General features: G+C 42.3%; 1 protein-coding gene across 3 annotated transcripts in view; it reads right to left on the bottom strand.

Annotated features, from left to right (window-relative positions):
- LOC139371267 (core-binding factor subunit beta-like) overlaps positions 1-20,101 on the bottom strand; it is a 46,325-nt gene extending 26,224 nt beyond the window's left edge. For 2 of the 3 annotated variants that reach the window (XM_071111543.1, XM_071111559.1), the window contains exons 1-3: positions 19,742-20,101; positions 19,070-19,156; positions 17,356-17,472 (exon numbers count right to left, since the gene is read on the bottom strand). In XM_071111543.1, the coding sequence (XP_070967644.1) occupies positions 17,356-17,472; positions 19,070-19,156; positions 19,742-19,819 (282 nt within the window). In that variant the 5' untranslated portion in view covers positions 19,820-20,101. The remainder of the gene's footprint in view (positions 1-17,355; positions 17,473-19,069; positions 19,157-19,741) is intronic. The other variant, XM_071111553.1, reaches the window with a different exon arrangement.
- Between the last annotated feature and the right edge of the window lie 4,552 nt (positions 20,102-24,653).

Here is a 24,653-nt window from a genome sequence, read left to right on the forward strand (position 1 = left end):
AAGTCTGTAATGGTAACTACAGGGTAGAATGCCCACACACTAAAGTCTGTAATGGTAACTACAGGGTAGAATGCCCACACACTAAAGTCTGTAATGGTAACTACAGGGTAGGATAACCACACACTAAAGTCTGTAATGGTAACTACAGGGTAGAATGCCCACACACTAAAGTCTGTAATGGTAACTACAGAGTAGAATACCCACACACTAAAGTCTGTAATGGTAACTACAGGGTAGAATGCCCACACACTAAAGTCTGTAATGGTAACTACAGGGTAGAATACCCACACACTAAAGTATGTAATGGTAACTACAGAGTAGAATACCCACACACTAAAGTCTGTAATGGTAACTACAGGGTAGAATGCCCACACACTAAAGTCTGTAATGGTAACTACAGGGTAGAATACCCACACACTAAAGTCTGTAATGGTAACTACAGGGTAGAATACCCACACACTAAAGTCTGTAATGGTAACTACAGGGTAGAATGCCCACACACTAAAGTCTGTAATGGTAACTACAGGGTAGAATACCCACACACTAAAGTCTGTAATGGTAACTACAGGGTAGGATACCCACACACTAAAGTCTGTAATGGTAACTACAGAGTAGAATACCCACACACTACAGTCTGTAATGGTAACTACAGAGTAGAATGCCCACACACTAAAGTCTGTAATGGTAACTACAGGGTAGAATACCCACACACTAAAGTCTGTAATGGTAACTACAGGGTAGAATGCCCACACACTAAAGTCTGTAATGGTAACTACAGGGTAGAATGCCCACACACTACAGTCTGTAATGGTAACTACAGGGTAGAATACCCACACACTAAAGTCTGTAATGGTAACTACAGGGTAGATTAACCACACACTAAAGTCTGTAATGGTAACTACAGGGTAGAATACCCACACACTAAAGTCTGTAATGGTAACTACAGGGTAGAATGCCCACACACTAAAGTCTGTAATGGTAACTACAGGGTAGAATACCCACACACTAAAGTCTGTAATGGTAACTACAGGGTAGAATAACCACACACTAAAGTCTGTAATGGTAACTACAGGGTAGAATACCCACACACTAAAGTCTGTAATGGTAACTACAGGGTAGAATACCCACACACTAAAGTCTGTAATGGTAACTACAGAGTAGAATGCCCACACACTAAAGTCTGTAATGGTAACTACAGGGTAGAATGCCCACACACTAAAGTCTGTAATGGTAACTACAGGGTAGAATGCCCACACACTAAAGTCTGTAATGGTAACTACAGAGTAGAATACCCACACACTAAAGTCTGTAATGGTAACTACAGGGTAGAATGCCCACACACTAAAGTCTGTAATGGTAACTACAGGGTAGAATGCCCACACACTAAAGTCTGTAATGGTAACTACAGGGTAGGATAACCACACACTAAAGTCTGTAATGGTAACTACAGGGTAGAATGCCCACACACTAAAGTCTGTAATGGTAACTACAGAGTAGAATACCCACACACTAAAGTCTGTAATGGTAACTACAGGGTAGAATGCCCACACACTAAAGTCTGTAATGGTAACTACAGGGTAGAATACCCACACACTAAAGTCTGTAATGGTAACTACAGAGTAGAATACCCACACACTAAAGTCTGTAATGGTAACTACAGGGTAGAATGCCCACACACTAAAGTCTGTAATGGTAACTACAGGGTAGAATGCCCACACACTAAAGTCTGTAATGGTAACTACAGGGTAGAATGCCCACACACTAAAGTCTGTAATGGTAACTACAGGGTAGAATACCCACACACTAAAGTCTGTAATGGTAACTACAGAGTAGAATACCCACACACTAAAGTCTGTAATGGTAACTACAGGGTAGAATGCCCACACACTAAAGTCTGTAATGGTAACTACAGGGTAGAATACCCACACACTAAAGTCTGTAATGGTAACTACAGGGTAGAATACCCACACACTAAAGTCTGTAATGGTAACTACAGGGTAGGATACCCACACACTAAAGTCTGTAATGGTAACTACAGAGTAGAATACCCACACACTAAAGTCTGTAATGGTAACTACAGGGTAGAATGCCCACACACTAAAGTCTGTAATGGTAACTACAGGGTAGAATACCCACACACTAAAGTCTGTAATGGTAACTACAGAGTAGAATACCCACACACTAAAGTCTGTAATGGTAACTACAGGGTAGAATGCCCACACACTAAAGTCTGTAATGGTAACTACAGGGTAGAATACCCACACACTAAAGTCTGTAATGGTAACTACAGGGTAGAATACCCACACACTAAAGTCTGTAATGGTAACTACAGGGTAGAATGCCCACACACTACAGTCTGTAATGGTAACTACAGGGTAGAATGCCCACACACTAAAGTCTGTAATGGTAACTACAGAGTAGAATACCCACACACTAAAGTCTGTAATGGTAACTACAGGGTAGAATGCCCACACACTAAAGTCTGTAATGGTAACTACAGGGTAGAATACCCACACACTAAAGTCTGTAATGGTAACTACAGGGTAGAATACCCACACACTAAAGTCTGTAATGGTAACTACAGGGTAGAATGCCCACACACTAAAGTCTGTAATGGTAACTACAGGGTAGAATGCCCACACACTAAAGTCTGTAATGGTAACTACAGGGTAGAATGCCCACACACTACAGTCTGTAATGGTAACTACAGGGTAGAATGCCCACACACTACAGTCTGTAATGGTAACTATAGGGTAGAATACCCACACACTAAAGTCTGTAATGGTAACTACAGGGTAGAATAACCACACACTAAAGTCTGTAATGGTAACTACAGGGTAGAATACCCACACACTAAAGTCTGTAATGGTAACTACAGGGTAGAATACCCACACACTACAGTCTGTAATGGTAACTACAGGGTAGAATACCCACACACTAAAGTCTGTAATGGTAACTACAGGGTAGGATACCCACACACTACAGTCTGCAATGGTAACTACAGGGTAGAATACGCATACACTAAAGTCTGTAATGGTAACTACAGGGTAGGATACCCACACACTACAGTCTGTAATGGTAACTACAGGGTAGAATACCCACACACTACAGTCTGTTATGGTAACTACAGGGTAGAATACCCACACACTACAGTCTGTAATGCAATACTACACAGTGTGAGTGACTTCACCTTTGCCCCTAAGATGACTTAGATGTGGATATGTGAATGTGTACTGTGTGGGTGTTTTTGTAATGGTGTGTGTGTGGATGTGTAGTTTGTGTGTGTCAGTAAGGCCTCCCAGGCCCGGGGACTGGCCCTCTACAGCAGGGACCCAGAGGGGCCGGCCGGGGGCTCCAGCCATGGGAGGGAGGGACCCTATCAGACTGTACTGATGGACATTCATTGTCTACAGCAACAACCACAGCTGCTTCTCAACCTGGCTACCCAACCCCCAGCCTCCATCTCCATCTCCCCCTCCCTCTATCCCAGTATCTATATCTGTTCCCTCCCCTCTGCTCTGCTAGATATGGAGAAGCAGGAAGTCCCTGGGAGTTGAGTCAGCAACGGGAGTAGTGTGTGCAATCCTAGTCAGGGCTGAGTTGTTTTTTGTCAGATACAGTGTCAGTCTATCCATATCTTTGAGCACACACACATCCTTCATCGTTGAGATCAAAACACACACCCACACACACACACACACACACACACACACACACACACACACACACACACACACACACACACACACACACACACACAGGTGTGACCAGGTGCAGTTGAGATGCATACAAACCAAGAAGAGATAGAGCACGCTTCTCTCTGATGGAAGTTGAACGTTTACACTATTGTCTCGGGCACATATACCAATCCACACCCACACATCAATACTCAGACAAACACCCTCACACACAACTCTCCGTTACTCCACCCACACCACCTGCCAGAGAAACAAAGAAACAGAGGTATTAGCCTTGTTTTGCCCCTTGCGCTCACCCGTTCTCCCCGCCCCTCCAAGCCCTATAATTACCCCTCACCACTGAGTCACGACAGGGCGGTTATAGCCCTTTTACTGACCCCCTCCTGCCCAAACACAGTTATAGCCCCCTAACTGACCCCCTCCCACCCAAACCCAGTTATAGCCCCCTAACTGACCCCCTCCCGCCCAAACCCAGTTATAGCCCCCTAACTGACCCCCTCCCACCCAAACCCAGTTATAGCCCCCTAACTGACCCCCTCCCACCCAAACCCAGTTATAGCCCCCTAACTGACCCCCTCCCACCCAAACCCAGTTATAGCCCCCTAACTGACCCCCTCCCACCCAAACCCAGTTATAGCCCCCTAACTGACCCCCTCCCACCCACACCCAGTTATAGCCCCCTAACTGACCCCCTCCCACCCAAACCCAGTTATAGCCCCCTAACTGACCCTCTCCCACCCAAACCCAGTTATAGCCCCCTAACTGACCCCCTCCCACCCACACCCAGTTATAGCCCCCTAACTGACCCCCTCCCACCCAAACCCAGTTATAGCCCCCTAACTGACCCCCTCCCACCCAAACCCAGTTATAGCCCTCTAACTGCCCTGCATTCACCTGACACCATGCCAGGGCAGAACTCACAAACATACATACATACAATCACAGACAGCCTAGCAGACAGCCTAGCAGACAGCCTAGAAGACAGCCTGGCAGACAGCCTAGCAGACAGCCTAGCAAGCCTGATTCTGTAATGCAGTAACACTGACTCAAATTCAGTGAGGCCTCCTCTACGTCATTTCCCAATTCAAGTCATCAAAATGGATTGTTTCTATCAATCCAGCCGGTGATACAGCTTTACTGTGTCCTTTATATTATTTAGAATTGTACAACCCAAAAAGCTATCCAATTTAATAGAAGCCTTATTATCTAGGTGGTAAGGAAAACGCAGTCTTTGTCACTTTGTCAGCCAGATTATGAGTCAGTTTGGTTATGATTCCACTTTTTTCTCCCATTTATACATTTACTGGGAATAAGGTACAGGGTAGTTGGGGACACAGAGTACACTATGTAAAATAATTTCTCGCACGAACACCATACACATGATATCCATTTCTCAGTTTTTACAGATGGCTGTTTAACTTAAGTAAATATCATGCAAAGGCAAATTCAGCATTTGGATAAAGTTTCTAACCACAGGAGAATGGGAGAGAGACTGCAGGGACAGGCTACAGAGGAGAATTGGCTGAGTCTACAAAACCCCAGAGGATTCTGAGAATTCACATCAGATAGTCACAGACACTAATATAAACATCACTCTTAGATATGGAATTGTTATTATCTAAAAGTAGTAAATTAACTCAATTTTTAACAAAAAAGGAACAAATGAACAAAATAATGGTTGAAAATACAATAGAAGAATATTAGCATTTCAAAAGAACGTGTTGGCGGGCTCAGTTTTCATGGAAAGAGGTAACGACAGTCAAAATAAAGAATAAGCAGGCTTGCCAAGATCTTTGGGGACTTGATTTCTCAGGCACTCTATAAATACTTGGACCCAAGTCCAGCTTCACGCCTGCCATTTTCCCTCTCTGTACAATACTATCAGGGGGATATAGGAACTGGACAGGGAATACTGGGTTGTAGGGCGCCGCTTGGCCCCTCCCCAGACTCACCCATTACAGTGTCAGGTTGGAAGCAGAGGGGCGAGACACGACCCTACAGGCCAAATGACCACACAGGTCTCCCTCTGCAGCCAGAAGAGAACATAGTTCCTGGAATAGTGACCAGGAATGCTGTCGGCAAATACACGCTGTATTTCTCACCTGTTACCTGAGGCTTCTGGAGAAATAAATCCCAAAGCAGGATGCTTCCCTCTCCTCCCTCCCAGACAACAATGCGGTCTGATTGCGCCCACTCAGGGGGATGGAAGGAGGGTGGGAGGTTCAGACTTGCATCAGTACAGACACTGAAGTCTTTCACCTACTCATCTGGGCTATCCATATATGACATTTACGCAGGAACAATTTAGTATAATTCATATTTCATTCACTCATGAAATGTTGATTAAGTGACCTGCTCAGATGCAACATGACCATCCAGTTAGGTCCCTTCCAAACTCCCAGGAATCAGAATCAGTTGAGGAATTCCACAGTATCATGGAATGTTGATTATTCTGGAGGGCAAGGCGATTGGGAAACAAAGGAAAGAAAATCTTTAAATTGGCAGGAGGAGAGCGAGAAGGTGAGTGGTCAACTGAAACACTTTTGGTGAAAAAGTGTGATGTCTATATAAAGAAAACAAAAGAAATGAAGAACTCGTGTAACTCTTGCTATTAACCTCAGACTGAGCAATAGATGTTTGCAACCTGGACTCAGGGGTAGACGTAACATAGAAATAGTAAATCTGGGACACTCCATTTAGTTTGATATGTTATGTTTCATACGGTATGTATTAATTTCTGGATGTCCATCATCCATTTCGTATGATATCACAAATTACAATTCATATGATATGCTATGAATTCCAATTTGTTGTGGCTAATGTTATCTAGCTAGGTGGCTAAGTGACTAACGCCAATGTCCAGTTATAAGTCAACATGCTCTCACGTCTCATTGTGAAATGAACAATGCTCCTGTAGGTGGTAGAACAGTTAAGTAATAACAGCTAAATGTTATATTTTTTGTACGTCTTCGAAAGTAGCCATGAAAATGGCCAACCAGAGCTCACCTGTTTCATTTGACTGTAAGATTACATTTTTCATTCAGGAAGCCATGAAATGTTCCATTTCTTTGTACACCACAATAAAGCCTGCGAGTGGTCATTGATCTGAGGCTTGGGATAGAGGAAGAGGAAATTTGAGCTGTGGAGCTATAACGAGAACCCTATGGGAAGACTAGAGGAAGGAGTATGATTGACTTGTGCTGGGAAAAACAAAGCTTCTCTTTCCCCAGCACAGACAGTTCTGTCCCAACAGACAGTCAAAACAGGAACATTTTGGTAAAAATCAAATTCAAGAAAAGGACATGGCATAGCCAAGAATACAAAGAACCCCTCTTTTTAACAAACATCAAACAATTCACATCAGATCAGAGGAACACGAGGAGGGCTCAGTGCACAATGGGCATGACAGAGCAGCAGGAATCAATTAGTGGGCACACTTTGATGATGTCATTGACAAGTAATCTGCTAGTGGAGTGGCTTCTGTTTGAGGGAGACGGAAACAAGAGCCCCCACCACAGAACGAGCCGGCCCACTGTGCTCCTCGCAGAGAAGCTAGTCCATCATCCTCCCTCCACCCTGGCCTTCACCCAGTCGCCCCTCTCCTCATCAGTGTCAGGAGTGAGGGCTGATGCCTCCCTACCCCCTCCCCCATCCTACACTCATTACTACCAGGTCCATTTCAGCCAGACTTAAGTACAAACTCCATTAAATATGTATGGACTATCTATAGTAGCTTTATGACATTAAGGATGTAAACTTTAAACTTAGCAACCGACCAATTGGTATTTGTGTGGCTTCCTGAGATTATTTCGTAGCCCTTCCCAAACACCACACCCTGCATAATGTTGGGTCTGAAGATGAGAGAGATTAATTTGCTCAACATTTTGTTTCCTTCAATAACCACCACCGTCAGCAGAAGCAGCAGCAAGCGGAGCTGCTAAATGAAAGCGATTCCCCCTCTCTGGCTCTGTAACAAGGTTAACTGTCAAGCTGTTCCCCCTCTCTGGCTCTGTAACAGGGTTAACTGTCAAGCTGTTCCCCCTCTCTGGCTCTGTAACAAGGTTAACTGTCAAGCTGTTCCCCCTCTCTAGCTCTGTAACAAGGTTAACTGTCAAGCTGTTCCCCCTCTCTGGCTCTGTAACAAGGTTAACTGTCAAGCTGTTCACCCTCTCTGGCTCAGTAACAAGCTTAACTGTCAAGCTGTTCCCCCTCTCTGGCTCTGTAACAGGATTAACTGTCAAGCTGTTCCCCCTCTCTGGCTCTGTAACAGGGTTAACTGTCAAGCTGTTCCCCCTCTCTGGCTCTGTAACAAGGTTAACTGTCAAGCTGTTCCCCCTCTCTGGCTCTGTAACAAGGTTAACTGTCAAGCTGTTCCCCCTCTCTGGCTCTGTAACAGGGTTAACTGTCAAGCTGTTCCCCCTCTCTGGCTCTGTAACAGGATTAACTGTCAAGCTGTTCCCCCTCTCTGGCTCGGTAACAGGATTAACTGTCAAGCTGTTCCCCCTCTCTGGCTCTGTAACAGGGTTAACTGTCAAGCTGTTCCCCCTCTCTGGCTCTGTAACAGGGTTAACTGTCAAGCTGTTCTCCCTCTCTGGGTCTGTAACAGGGTTAACTGTCAAGCTGTTCCCCCTCTCTGGCTCAGTAACAAGCTTAACTGTCAAGCTGTTCCCCCTCTCTGGCTCTGTAACAAGCTTAACTGTCAAGCTGTTCCCCTCTCTGGCTCTGTAACAAGGTTAACTGTGAAGCTGTTTCCCCTCTCTGGCTCTGTAACAGGGTTAACTGTCAAGCTGTTCCCCCTCTCTAGCTCTGTAACAAGGTTAACTGTCAAGCTGTTCCCCCTCTCTGGCTCTGTAACAAGGTTAACTGTCAAGCTGTTCCCCCTCTCTGGCTCTGTAACAAGGTTAACTGTCAAGCTGTTCCCCCTCTCTGGCTCTGTAACAAGGTTAACTGTCAAGCTGTTCCCCCTCTCTGGCTCTGTAACAAGGTTAACTGTCAAGCTGTTCCCCTCTCTGGCTCTGTAACAAGGTTAACTGTCAAGCTGTTCCCCCTCTCTGGCTCTGTAACAAGGTTAACTGTCAAGCTGTTCCCCCTCTCTGGCTCTGTAACAAGGTTAACTGTCAAGCTGTTCCCCCTCTCTGGCTCTGTAACAAGGTTAATTGTCAAACTGGCGCCAGGCGGCTCAAAAACATGTTTTGTGGCACATGACCCGTCATGAATATGGAGATTGGCTCCGTAAGTGCAATGCTAGGCAGACAAACACGTACATAAAAACACAGTCACAAACCCACACACAATCCCGCGCACACACACACACCCACTCACACACTGGCTGGTCTTGGGAACAAGCGAAGAAGCTTTAACACAAAACTATTAAAACTCCAATTCCTGTGGTGACGCCTCAGACTGCAGTCCCTTTCATAATGGAGTCATTTACTCTGAATCTTCCCTGTGCTATCTGCCCCCGAGCGAAAATTCTTACATCCAGAGACAGGCCAAAGATTTATAGAGTCTGCTGCCTCTGAGGCCCGCTCTCTGTCTCTCTCTGTTCTAGCCCTATGACAGACACCAACACACCTACACAGTCTCACTATGGCTTACTGCTGTAATACCAAGACTGTAGCTCAAAGGTTTAGGAGTCATTCTGCCACTTTCTTCATGTATTTGTGCTCTCAACACAGAGTGGAAGCACACTGTGGATGGTCTACACCAGCAGCAAGAAGCCAATCAGTTAACAAGCCTACAAACCCAACCTTGTGGCATGGCCATGCAGACAGAACCCAATTTATGCTTTGTATAAAGGGAAACCACACACAAGTGCTACTGATGAACAGAGTAGAGAGGGAGATTTGGACAAGATGCCAAACATAATATCTCTTAAACTCTTAAAGCTGAACCACGCTCCAAAACCCTAAGTGTCTCACATTTCAACAATATTGAGTTGAGGAGACAGAGTTCATATTTAAGAGTCTATCTTCCCTTCTCTTGTAACAGTAAAAATCCTATTTTATCAAATGGGCATGACTTCAGTCCAGGTAGTCTGTGTAGAGGTTCTTGACCTAGCCTAAAGAGATGCCCTACAATCCCATGGTGAGTCATCAGTATCAATGCAGTTCCATAACAACAAAGCGTCAATCAGTGTTGTAAAGCACTTACGTAAAAATTATTCAGAGCACTACTTAAGTCGTTTTTGGGGGCATCTGTACTTTACTATATATATTTTGATTACTTTTACTTTTACTTACTACATTCTTAAAGAAAATAATGTACTTTTTACTCCTTACATTTTGAATGCTTAGCAGAACAGGAAAATGGTCCAATTCACGCACTTATCAAGAGAACATCCGTGGTCATCCCTACTGCCTCTGATCTGGCAGACTAACTGAACACAAATACTTCGTTTATAAATTATGTCAGTGTTGGATTGTGCTCCTGACTATCCGTAAATTTAAAAAACTAGAAAATTGTGCCGTCGGGTTTGCCTAATATAAGGAATTTGAGATTAAATATACTTTTACTTTTGATACTTAAGTATATTTAAAATCAAATACTTCTGGACTTTTATTCAAGTAGTATTTTACTGGGTGACTTTCACTTTTACTTGAGTCATTTTCTGTTAAGGTATCTTTACTTTTACTCAAGTATGACATTTGGGTACTTTTCCCACCACTGGCATCAATGGAGGATCCTCATCAGAGACCCCTTATCTCTCTGAACTCATGTCTGAGGTAAGCTAACTTCACTTGGAACAGATTAATAACTGATTATAACACATTGAATCATCCCCTTCCCCGGTCTGCTACTGTAGAAATTCAAACACCCTGCACTTCTGCTGCCTGTCACAGTATGAGGACCTGAGTTAAGGACTCTATACTCGATGCTTCTGTGGCAGTTATACAACTTCCTGTTCTGCTCTGTGAATTTTGAACAGTATGCTGCTGTGTATTCATTTCTGTCTCTGATGATTTTCTGAAGGCACTGTTAGCTATTCTTTGGCACTCCAATTTAATCAACTTAATATTGGACAAGGGAGTTAGGGTCCATGACCATTAGGGCAGTGTGGATGATCCACTGGACTAACCAGGGTTCTGGTACAAAACAGTTGGCTACTGGGAGCCCCTGGCTGGGACAGGGTTAGCGGCTCCTCCCCAGGCCCTACTAGCTACCGCTAAAATTAACCTCCCACACAGCTGGTTCCCATTAGCCTGTAGTGACACTCAAAGCCTGTACTTAAGCTCTACTGGGGGGGGGGGGGGGGGGGCACCGTCTGTTTTCAATGGTTTATTCACCTGCGCACAAGAGAGAAATGTGAGAGAGAGAGACCAAGAGTGAGAGACCTGAACAGCGAGTGAGAGAAACACCACAAAAGAGATATAGAAAGACCTAGAGACAGACCAAAAAAGAGAGAGACCAGAAGAGATAAAGAGAGAGCGGTAGAGAGACCTAAAGATACCAATACCAAGAGAGCGAGAGAGAGAAAGAAAGAGACAGCGGCAGAGAGGGAGAGAGGGAGAGAGAGAGAGAGAGGGAGCTATAGTGTGAGCGAGGGCAGAAGAGAGAGAAAGAGAGGGAAAAAGAGGGAAAGAGAGAGAGAGTCCCTGGGCTCACACTGCGCTGTGGTTGGTTCTGACTCCATCAATCAGAAACACCAAGACCCATAAAATCACTCACTTTTCATGGAAAGAATATTATAACTGCTCCCTATTCATCTGTTACTCTGGGTTGGCGCTGGGTGGTGGTGAGGGGAGAGCTGCATGCTATATGCTCTTTATGGACCTCACACTTCAACTGGGCATAGGGGGAACATGCCATACATACAGAGACATGGCTGATGTATCTATAGGCCACACCTGGACAGTTCCCCCATGAAAACAGCTAGGCCAGGATCTTTGACAAATCATACAGTGCATGTTCCACTGGCTAAAGGACTTCATGAAATGCTTCAATATTTCACCTCCACAGTTTGCTCTTTTATTTCAGACTTTTTAAATGTATTGAATGAATACAGCAGCAGACACAAACCGGTTAAACCCGCGTTATTTCAGTTAAACCAGTTATCACGTTTCCTCTTCTGACACCACTGACGCCACACGCTTTCACTTTTCACTGCAGACATTCTGTCTATTAACGTCTCCTAGCCAGGCAGTGTGATATGTGTTTGTGTAGAAGGTTAACAATCACACTAATTAAGAGCAGAGGTTGCAGCGTACGCAACATCTCTCCCAGCCTGACACCACTAGTCTGCAGGGAGGTAGAGTAGATAGGGGTAAAGTGAGAGGGAGCGAGGAAACGAGGGAGGCAGCAAGGGGGAGGAAGGGACGGGGAGCCCAGATAAAAATCATACGTTCTCCAAGTAGGTTCCACCTTAGTTCCTAAAGAGAAGTACTTATGACAAGGAGCAGAGCAGTAGCACCCGTCTTGGGATTTATACCCTGTGTGTGTGTGTGTGTGTGTGTGTGTGTGTGTGTGTGTGTGTGTGTGTGTGTGTGTGTGTGTGTGTGTGTGCGTGTGTTCAAAAGTGCATGTGTTTGTGTAGGGTGACAGTGCTAGGAGCGTTGCTGTGACTAGGAGCTCCTTGGGGCTTATTTTGGAATAGGAGGGACTGAGGGCCCAGGGCTCATTAAAACTGCATGTTCTCTAAGCCTGCTAGAGGGGATAGGGGATAGGGTTACTACAAGGCCCCTGCCCCAGACACTCAGCGCCTCATCTGTAAAGTGCTCGGCACGCCTGACAACTCCCAGTCACGCCTTTTTAAATCATTAATGGGCAAAGATTAGTCCGTCAGCCTTGAGCCGAAAGGTCCATCGATTTCTCACGGATGCATTTTTAATGAGCACATTTCAGGGGCCTCTGGCACACCTTACATACGGCAACAGCCACGAGCACTCCAGGGGAGCAAATGAATACACAAACAAAACAATAACAAAAAATACAATCCTTCTAAACACTGCATCTTCATTGATGTGGAAACAAAGGTGTCAAGTTTTAAGATTCCTTATCTAATCTGTTAAACAAATATAACGTTTTGGGTCATCTTTATACAATGACTAGTAAAATCTTCAGGGCTAAAATATGTATGTTTCCCATTGTTTTATTGAGCGCTCCATGGAAATAGAAGGGATGCAATCAGTCAGTGGTGTTTAATGGTTCAGATAATCATTTTATCACCTACTTTATTCAGTACGGCTCATCCTGGACCAGGTTCAAATCCCTGACACTCAAAGAAGGAAGAGGCGTCGTTATAGAGGATACCAGCGTGTGGGATACCTGACGAGTCCACGTCGGTGAGTGGATAAACTGCCTCTAACCTCCGCTCTTTTGGTGAACATGCAATCCCTGGAGAATAAACTTGACGAGCACCATTCGATCTATCCTATCAACGTGATCTGAACAACTGTAATATCCTATGTTCCTCAGAGTCGTGGCCGGACATGGAAAACATACAGTACCAGTCAAAAGTTTGGACACACCTACTCATTCAAGGATTTTTGACATTTTTACTATTTTCTACATTGTTGAATAATAGTGAAGACATCAAAACTATGAAACAACAAATTTGTAATCATGTAGTAACCAAAAAAGTGTTAAACAAATCCAAATATATGTTATATTTGAGATTCTTCAAAGTAGCCTTGATGTCAGCTTTGCATGCTCTTGGCATTCTCTCAACCATCTTCATGAGGTAGTCACCTGAAATGCATTTCAATTAACAGGTGTGCCTTATAAAAAGTTAATTTGTGGAATTTCTTTCCTTCTGAATGCGTTTGAGCCAATCAGTTGTGTTGTGACAAGGTAGGGGTGGTATACAGAAGATAGCCCTATTTGGTAAAAGACCAAGTCCATATTATGGCAAGAACAGCTCAAATAAGCAAAGAGAAACGACAGGTCATCATTACTTTAAGACATGAAGGTCAGTCAATGTGGAAAATTTGAAGAACTTTGAAAGTTTCTTCAAGTGCAGTCACAAAAACCATCAAGCGTTATGATGAAACTGGCTCTCATGAGGACCGACACACGAAAGGAAGACCCAGATATATCTCTGCTGCAGAGGATAAGTTCATTAGAGTTAACTGCACCTCAGATTGCAGCCCAAATAAATGGTTCATAGAGTTCAAGTAACAGACACATCTCAACATCAACTGTTCAGAGGAGACGTGAATCAGGCGTGAATCAGGCCATCATGGTCGAATATTTGAAAAGAAACCACTACTAAAGGACACCAATAAGATGAAGAGACTTGCTTGGGCCAAGAAACATGCGCAATGGACATTAGACCGGTGGAAATCTGTCCTTTAGTCTGATGAGTCCAAATTTGAGATTTTTGGTTCCAACTGACGTGTCTTTGTGAGACGCAGTGAATGATCTCTGCATGTGTGGTTCCCACTGTGAAGCATGGAGGAGGTGTGATGGTGTGGGGGTGCTTTGCTGGTGACACTCTCTGTGATTTATTTACAATTCAAGTCACACTTAACCAGGATGGCTACCACAGAATTCTGCAGCGAAACTCCATCCCATCTGGTTTGCGCTTAGCGGGACTATCATGTGTTTTTCAACAGGACAATGACACAACACACCTCCAGGCTGAGTAAGAGCAATTTGACCAAGGAGGAGAGTGATGGAGTGCTGCATAGATGACTTGGCCTCCACAATCACCCAGCCTCAACCCAATTGAGATGGTTTGGGATGTTGGACCACAGAGTGAAGGAAAAGCAGCCAGCAAGTGCTCAGCATATGTGGGAACTCCTTGAAGACTGTTGGAAAAGCATTCCAGGTGAAGCTGGTTTAGAGAATGCCAAGAGTGTGCAAAGCTGTCATCAAGGCAAAGGGTGGCTACTTTGAAGAATCTAAAATCTAACATATCTTTTGATTTGTTTAACACTTTTTTGGTTACTACATGATTCCATATATGCTATTTCATAGTTTTGATGTCTTCACTATTATTCTACAATGTAATTTTTTATTTTTTTTAAACCCTTGGCTAAGTAGGTGTGTCCAAACTTGTGACTGGCACTGTACATATTACCTCAATTACCTCAACTACCTCGTACCCCTGCACAATGACTCGGTACTGATACTCCTTTTACATAGCCTCGTTATTGTTATTTTATTGTGTGACTATTTAGTTTTTTATTTTTGTAAAGTTTTCTTACTTTTTAACTATGCATTGTTGGGAAAGAGCTCGTAGTTAAGCATTTCAGGGTAAAGGCAACACCTGCTGTATTCGGCGCATGTGCCAAATATATTTTGATTTGACTTGACATTGACAGAGTTGGTAAGACCTGGAGACAGTCCCATGGACTGTCAGCTGTCATGGCTGCATCACCTTAACACGCCTGGAACAATAATAATACATTTTATTTTAAGCGTTTTTCACGACACACAAAGTCAGTTGACATTCACAAGAAATCAGTAGTATATAAAGCAATAAAATCACATATTAAATAAGTAAGTATATAAAAGTACACTAAACATGAGGACAGACTAACTGTGGAGAACACCTAGACATGATGACACACTAACCAGGAAAGTGAACTAGACAGAGGATAAAAGCTAATCCTGTGTGCAGAGGTGTGTCTTTAGAATGTGTGTATGGATTTGAGGTTCTGACATGGAGAGGGAGGGAGTTCCAGAGTTGGGGAGCTGCACTGCTAAAAGCCTGGTTTCCCATAGAGTGGAGCCTGGTGAGAGGGAGGGTGAGGAGGCCAGTGTGTGAGGTGCACAGTGAACAGGTGGGAGTGTAGGGGTGCAGGAGGTCAGTAAGGTATGTGTGCGCCAGTCCATTGAGGGTTTTGTAGGTGAGCATGAGCAATTTGAAGATGATCCTATATTGAACTGGAAGCCAGTGGAGTTTGATGAGGGTGGAAGTGATGTGGTCCCAAAGTCTGGTGTGTGTGAGGACTCGTGCAGCTGAATTTTGAATATGTTGAAGTCTGTCTCGTGTTTTGGCGCGGAGTCTGTAGAGAATGGCGTTGTAGTAGTCTAGGCATGATAAAACAAAGGTGTGAATGAGGGTTTCAGCATTTGAGAGAGGGTCTGAGCCGTGAGATGTTTTTTTGAGGTGGAAGAAGGCTGACTTGGTGATGTTCTGGATGTGGGGTTCAAATGACAGAGTTGGGTCAAATGTAACACCAAGGTTCTTGACTGTGGAGTTGGAGTGGATGGTGCAGCCGTCGACCCAGTTTGTTAATGAGGGAGTTGAGGCCCATGAGCATAATCTCTGTTTTGTCGTTTAGTTTGAAAAACTTGGTTAAGCAATAATTTTTCACTTCACGGAGACAGTCAACAACAGAGGGGGGTGACAAAGTGGAGTTGGGTTTTGTGTGGATGTAGATGTGTGATCTGCATAACAGTGAAATCTGAGTCCAAATTGACAGAGGATCTGACCAAGGATTAGCATGTAAATACTAAACAGTAATGGACCTAACACTGAGACTTGTGGGATACCTTGTAATACAGCGGCTGGGGCAGACCTGTAGTTGCCAAGGAAGAAAAACTGTTGTCTATCAGATAGATAAGATTGGGACCGGGCAAGGGTTGTTCCAGAAACTCCAAGAAGCCTCTCCATGCGGTCAGTTAAAATCTGATGACAGACAGTGTCAAATGCTTCAGACAGGTCCAGGAGGATGCGGATGGAGATGTTCCCAGCATCAGAAGCACAGAGGTGGTAATTCACTATCTTTACCAAGGCAGTTTCAGTGCTATGCATAGCCCGGAAGCCCGACTGAAGGGTGAGACTGTTGCAGCATTTGATAGATAGCCTCCACTTTGTTTTAAAAGGATGCCAGAAAACTGTCACAGAGGTCGTGGTGATTGTGAGAGAGGGGTTGTCCAAGGGGCGGTGAAGTCTGTTGATGGTTGAGAAGAGCCCTCCTAGGTTTCCTTGTTCATTCCTTATGATGTTGGAGAAATAAGCAGATTTGGTTGTGGGAAGTGAGTTCTTGTAGTTGTGAATGTGGTCTTTGTAGACCTCCTCGTGGATAATGAGCCCTGGATAATAAGCCCTGGATAATAAGCCCTGGATAATAAACCCTGCCCTGCAGTACTGTCAGAATCACAGGAAAAGCAAGGCTTTACTATAGAATTACTATTTATATACTATACTATACTGTAATATACTATTACTATATCACTATGATTGTATTTCTATGGTTGGAACAGTGTCATCATCTTCCTTCCTTATGGCTTTGAGGGAAACCACATACTGTAGTCGTGTGTTCATTGAGTTGGTAGAATGTGTTGGAATTACAGTGAGAAAAATGGGCATGCTAAAAAACAATAGGAGAAACAGTGAAGAGTGGGGTTTTAAGTGGACGGCAGGGCAGTGTTCTGTGTGAAGCAATAACATATCATTACGGAAAGCCCATGGTTTATCCCACCCAGAAAACATATCAATCTGAATCAACAGCCTGGATTCAATCAAACTGTTGTGAGATCAACCTCAACGTTTGGTGAAAAATTCTAGGAATACCTCGAGCCCATACCAAACTCTTTACAGATCATTAGTGTGCGGTTACATGAGTTCACAGAAATGTCTGGGAAATAAAAAGTGTCATAGATGAGGTTAAGAAAAATCACCTCTCAAAAGTTGAACAGATGAGATTAGAGGGAGGATAAAAAGAGAAGAGAGAAGAAGAGAAAAGAAAAGAGATGTCAGGATTACCTTTCCCGTCTCCCGGTCAAAGTCCACATAATCTCGTGTGGGTGTCTGCCTCTGCTCCCCGTGCAAGTTGGCTGGGAAGAACTGCAGCGAGAGGTTGGTGCCCGTCGCCACAAAAGCCTTTTAGAGGGAAATCAATACAAACAGGATCAGAACGCTGGGCCTGAGCATAAATTATGCAGCCCGTCATTTATTTTTCACATCAGAGAGACTAGTGTCTGGAGCCAGTGCTCCCAACACTCAGAGAAAGAAGGGGAAAAAACAAGAGTCATCATTTTCTCTATTTGGAGTATAGAGTTACGCACATCTGATTTTATTTTACCAACACTCGCTGTTGGAATACTGGGCAATAGAGAACTGACTTTAGAAATGACAGAGAGACTGAATGAGAGGGAGATGGCATGAGGGAGAGATGGCATGAGGGAGAGATGGGAGGAATACAGTAAGAAAGATGGAAGGAAAATCAATAATAGCTTAAAAGTAGACCCAGTCTGACACTAATGACACAGGGTCTAGATGATTTCTTCTGAATTATGTTCCCTGTGCTTGGTTGATGTTATGGAATTTACCAGCTCATAGGTAAAGATTTTAAACAACTGAGCTCCAAACAAGGACACAATGTTTTCTGTTGTTTTCACAGCATTACTTCAAACAGAATAAAGGAAAAAACAACACAGGCAGAATACACAAAACACATACTAATATTATGACCATATAATTACTAAGGCTATAAGTGCATAGCATATATTCTGCCTTATTTAATTAACAAAGTCTATTTGAATGTATTTAATTTACTAACATTTTAGGTATGATGATGGTAATTTCAAATGGCTTTCTCAGTCAGAATAATTGTATTTTGAAATAGACACACTTGGGTGAATGGTAGGGTTAGGACCCAGAGCAAACAGTGACAGTAACAAATCAAACAATCCTCATAAAGCGCCAAAATACTTTCATCACAAAAAAAGAACTAATTACAAGTAGGCCTAGTCACAATATTATTATTGTGAATATCTTTGTGAATCTTTTTGTCTGAAAATGGCAGTGAATACACTGCAATGTCACGTTATTGTTTAATGGCATGAGGAAAAATCCTTGATTTGAATTAGCTTACCAAAACAATTTTAAAAATCTGACTCAAAAAGAGTGAAATGTTAGACTACTCTAAGAATATAAGTAATAGGCCTGGATAATAAAAAAAAAAAATGTTTGACTTTATTACAGCAAATACCTTAGTACACTCTTAGAATGAACGGGGACTCGAGTAAACCCGGAGGAACCCCTGGAGTTCCTCAATGAACCATTGAGGTCAATGGTTCATATTTGCACCTTTGGTTAGTTGAAGGGTTTCTTGGAGGAACCTTTAATGTTTCAATGCTGCAATGGGTAATCTTTTGATAGGCTGACACCTCTACAATTAAAAGGTTCAAAATGTAACCCCACCCATCACAAAAAGGTTCCAGTTTGAACCTTTAAAACAGACCCTTTTCAAAGGAACCTTTTTCAACTGGAGAGGTTCCCCATGTGGCATTTTTTAGAACCCCCAAAGGTTCTTCCAGGGGCAGAGTCCTTTACTTAACTAGGCATGTAAAATGTCTAGTTCCGTTCCGGGTGTCTATTTTATGCAACATATTGACAAACACTTAAGGTTAGTGTAATGATGTCTGATTATAGTCTTATTATCGCAGTTGTATGCTGAACAGAAATGTTTACTCACTATTTCTGAGCGACCGTCTCTAGAAGCGTTCTGAAACCTGGCTTGCCTCTCCTCGTGCGGTCTGTCTCGGAAACCGGTGTATTTGATCTGAAAATATGAAGGGAAAAATGCATCAATAAAGTTAATCCCAGAGGAAAAAAAATACATAAGTAAGTAGGATGAATAGACTTTACTGTGAAGGCATGGCTCACTTTATGGCTCAGATGATAGTCTAAATTTGAAACACGTCTTTATTTTGATAAATTCTTACAATTCCGAGGTATCAGATTAATTTAATTCAAATGCATCTCCATTTAGCCTATTGAATGATACAATATGGGAAATAAATGTACATTAGCCATGAGGCAAAGTCACCGTGAATGTCAGTGTTTCGCGCAGTGAGATGATGAGCGACTCAGATAAATTGATGGACTTAAAACAAATCAAAACTAAAAATAGTTTCATAACTCTTCCACTTTTTTGAAAAGTGTAGGCTTATTTAGACATTAAAATATGAAATAACGTATCAGATAAATTCAACAGTGCTTCATATCTATAATGGAAACCATATCCATCTTTCAGTAAGAAAATAATAAAAAGGGTATTCTGCTGTCTCAGCGCAACGTGCATTTCCACATTATGAGGTACTTTGTTTCCGCCACCAGATAAAATGTATCCAATGAGTAGACTTGCCTCGCACTCCCGACTGAGTTTTCTGAAGAATTCTTCGTTTTCAAACTTGCTCCTTTGATCCGGGACCACCCGAGGCATCTTGAAGCTTTGCTGAGAAATGTTCCTTGATTCTAATTGTTTTGTGAGCAAGACAAACCTTTGCCGTGAAATAACAGCAATCCCGCTTCTATTCTCTTCCGTCTTGTTTCGTAGCAATGTGCTAACGTAATATTTACCTAATTGTAAGCAGGGTCGTGATCTCTCCCCGCTTTCAAATCTAAACTACTGAGTGGTCAGTCTCTGCCACTGCAATGGATTAGGCTCAATTTCGCACTCGGCTATAATTCCCTCTCACCCTGAAGCGTGTGATCCCCGTCCACTGACAACAAACGCCCGCTCTCTCGACTTTATCTGTCGCGCTGCATACTTCCTGGCTCCTCGGAGTCCGATTTATGACTGTACACCCAAAATACTCCCCCCATTCACAATTCTCCTCACTACTGATCCCCAGTGCGCATGCGCTGAATTTAACAAACTTCAGAGCACAATAAATAGCTTTCCTGTGTATATGTCCATGTCTCATGTTCCTTAGCCCAGAGACATAAAAAACAAATCTTTGTTCGTAAATGATTTGGATCAGTAGGCCTACCTTGTGAAGACATGTTTTCCATAATCATAAGACTTGTGGAAAATGACAAGGCTTCTGAAACAATTACTCAAGGCAAATATTTATATCTCTGGGAGGCACATTAAGAAGAGGCATATGATAGTACCCTAATGAACATTTGAATTCCTGGAAAATAGTTGCATGTAAAGCTAACGATTTGAAAACCCGGTCCCCATCTCTTTCCTCTCCTTATGTCAATCAAGGCCAAGGGCAATAGTGCTGCTTGTTGATAATTGGAAATGTTGAGGCACTTTGTGATCTGTCCCTCTCTCTCTCCCCCACACGCACACACATGCACACACACACACACGCACACACACACACACACACACACACACACACACACACACACACACACACACACACACACACACACACACACACACACACACACACACACACACACACACACACACACACACAAACATAATTTCATGATCCTAAATATTCTCTTTGTTTTTACTATACACTTACTGATCATGATTATGATTTGTATTCTCTTGTAGAACATATTGGCAATCTCAAGCCCTCCCTTGTGGAATGATTGGAAGATTATGCAATATCTACAAGGCATATAATAACTTGCCTGTGAAATTAAATTTAGCAAAATGTTACTGTTACTAAACAGCACCAATCATGATTATTTTACTGTAAACAAAACCATTTACTCAGAGGAGTTAATTATTATAATTAACCACATATACTAATTAAAAAGCAAATACACATTTCTGTGAATTATTGAGATCAAAAGTAACTCATAAAAATGTGTGACTAATGTGAAATGTGTGGAGTATGTGTTTTAACTAGTATCTCCCTGAGGACTGTGGGAGGAGACAGGGAGTGGGAGAAAAACACAGAGGGAAAGCAAGAGCAGAACAATGAAGAGGCCATGTACAGACGTCCTCCTCCTGTTTGAAAGATTGCAGTTATTACTTCACGCAATACAGTTTTCCATTGCTTTCAATACAGTTTTCCATTGCTTTCAATGTTGTACAACATTAACGCCTTAGACACACTTGTGGTTACAAGCTCCAAGTGCCATGATGAACTTGATGACCACTGACCAACAACTTAGATGTTGTCCAGTTGGCTTTTGGGGTGACTTCTGCTGCGGTGTACAGATCTTGATCGATGAGCACTTTGTCTGTGAGGAGGATATGGATTCCAAATAGACATGTCGGGGTCAAATAGCGAAGGGCGAATTGCCCATTCCACAATTCCAACTTTACAATCAACATCAATTCGAAAACATATATATGAAGAAACATTTCATCACTTGGGTTTGTGCTGTCTGTAGACTTAGCACTTATGTAAATGAAAACTCTAAACCAAGGGGGAATGTGGCAGACAATTAGACTTTCAAAAGGCAATTTGGACCAATCACATACAGTATGTTGTTGAGGGTTCTTTTGTGGGAATTGTTGCTTTTATGAGCACTGTATCATTGCAGATTCTTTCTTGGATTGAGATCCTTCATGAGTAAATGTGTTAAAAGGAAAGGCTTCTGGCCAAATGAGGCATATGAGTGCTTTAATAACACCACAAAACACTAATTAATTAATAAAATATTCTGTGGTCACCGTTGGAGAGCCATTCTGACAGGCAGCTTCTAGTCAGGAGCTAGGTGTCTGCTCCAATCCTCCTCAACAGGATGGGCACAGAGGCAGAGCTGTGGTGGAGAGACACAGAGAGACAGACAACCCTCTCCTGAGCCAACACATACACTGGTGCTGATGAAACATAACCTACTGCAGTTGAAATGTTCTGACATTAAAACGATTCACTCTCATCGCCTTTAAGTTGCTATTCAAGGCCATGTTTACACTCTGTTTTCTTGCAAGAAAACATTGTTCAGGTTTGGTATTACATATTAAAAGGCATCAAGTGAAGCAAGCAATAACGCAGCACAGACAGAGCTAAGAATACACACATTCCCTTTACTGAACTAAAGAGCCGTTTTGTTATTTGTGTGGTTGTTAAATAATGATCAATGGAAATCTATACATGAAACGAGGTGCTTTGAAGTATCTTGACTACGAACACTCCAACCTGAATCTGAACTGAAAGGATCTAAACTTGGCTCTACATGTCTGAACACGTTTTCTGCAGACACTGCAGGATAGACAGCAGAGAATAACTGAAGGGGAAATGCTGTAAACAAAAAGAGAAAGGTAAAAAGGGGTAGAAAAAAACAATGCATATATATATATATATAAAGCCAATATATATATGAATAAATATATACAGTATATATATATATATATGTACATGGTGGTTAGCATATTTGTCATTCACTTAGCAGAAGGAAAACACCATAAATAGGCTTAAAAGTTATGTCTATCTGATAGCTCTACTGGAACTATTATACTGCTTCATTACTTAAACTGATGCAGTGTCAGCCATGACGGCAGATTGAGATGGTGTGAATAGTAGTAGCCTGCTGTATGTTCAATTAGTTCTGCTGCCTCCTAAGTATTAGCCTAGTTTTTGGGTCATATTCTAGTTGATGAAACTTCTGTTGTCATGGGGATGCGGGCAGGACAAGCTGGTAGACAGAGGGTAGGAAATGAAGCAAACATCTGAATATAGTGGCTGCCTAGGCCGGCATCACAAGTTATTAACCCAAGCATATCGAGCTACATCAGAGGCTGAGAATCACGCGGTTTCAGCACCGAGGATGATTAATGATGTTATGGAATCTCCTCGGCTTCCCTGTCTCTCACTCATCCGTCGGCCACACATAAACAGCATGGGGCGCCCTCTGAAACGCTGCAGGCTGCGTTGCAACGTGGTCTCAGGGCAATTCGTATTAGTCTGTATGTAAATCTGTCACACTCAATTTGGTATGATACAAATGTTACATTACATTATGAATGGAACAGATGTTGCGCAATACCATCCGAATTAGAGGATGTACAGTATCATATGTCTTACAAAAGCATACCAATTGGATGACTTAAGTTATTATATGTCTTGGAGGATGTATACAGTAGTAGTATACAGAGCCATATACAGTGCCTTCAGAAACTCTTCACATACCTTGACCATGTCAACATTTTGTTGTGTTACAGACTGAATTTAAAATGGATTAAATTGAGATGTTTTGGTCACTGGCCTACACACAATTCCCCATAATGTCAAAGTGGAATTATATATTATATAATAATATATATATATATAATAATATATATATATAATATATATATATATATATATATATATATATATATATATATATATATATATATATATACATATATTATATATATATATATATAATATAATATATATATAATATAATATATACATATAAAATATATATAAAAAGTATATATAATATATATATATGTTTTACAATTTCATAAAAAAATAAAAGCTGAAATGTCTTGAGTCAATAAGTATTCAACATCTTTGTTATTGCAAGCCTAATAAGCTCAGGAGTAAAAATGTACATAACAAGTCATATAATACATTGCATGGAGTCACTCTTTGTGCAATAATAGTGTTTAACATGATTTTTGAATAACTACCTCATCTCTGTACCCCACACATACAATTATCTGTAAGGTCCCTCATCTCTGTACCCCACACATACAATTATCTGTAAGGTCCCTCATCTCTGTACCCTACACATACAATTATCTGTAAGGTCCCTCAGTCGAGCAGTGAATTTCAAACGCAAAATCAACCACAAAGACCAGGGAGGTTTTCCAATCTGTCACGCCTGCACCTGCTCCCCCTTTCTTGTGCTTGAGGGCGGCAGGCTTCCCTTTATTATTCACACCTGTCACCATCATTACGCGCATCAGAGCTCATTGGACTCACCTGGACTCCTTCACGTTGTTGATTGCCCCCGCTATATCTGTCTGTTCCTCAGTTGTGTTCCCCGTGTCAGCATTATTGACGTAATGTCGTTTTCTTCCCCCCGTCCAGATGCTGTTCTTGTTTTGTTTGATGTCCGTTTTCCCTGTACTTGCTTCTTTTCTCCAGCGTCAGTCCTTACATAATGCCTCGCAAAGAAGTGATCCTATTGGTAGATGGGTAAAAAAAAAAAAACAGACATTGAATATCCCTTTGAGCATGGTGAAGTTATTAATTACACTTTGGATGGTGTATCACTACACCCATTCAACACAAAGATACAGGCATCTTTCCTAACTCAGTTGCCAGAAAGGTTGGAAACCGCTCAGAGATTTCACCATGAGGTCAAGTAAAAGGTCTGCGTGAAAATCTATGGCAAGACATGAAAATGGTTGTCTAGCAGTG

This window comes from Oncorhynchus clarkii, chromosome 2 (genome assembly GCF_045791955.1).
Source record: "Oncorhynchus clarkii lewisi isolate Uvic-CL-2024 chromosome 2, UVic_Ocla_1.0, whole genome shotgun sequence".
Lineage (NCBI taxonomy): Eukaryota > Metazoa > Chordata > Actinopteri > Salmoniformes > Salmonidae > Oncorhynchus > Oncorhynchus clarkii.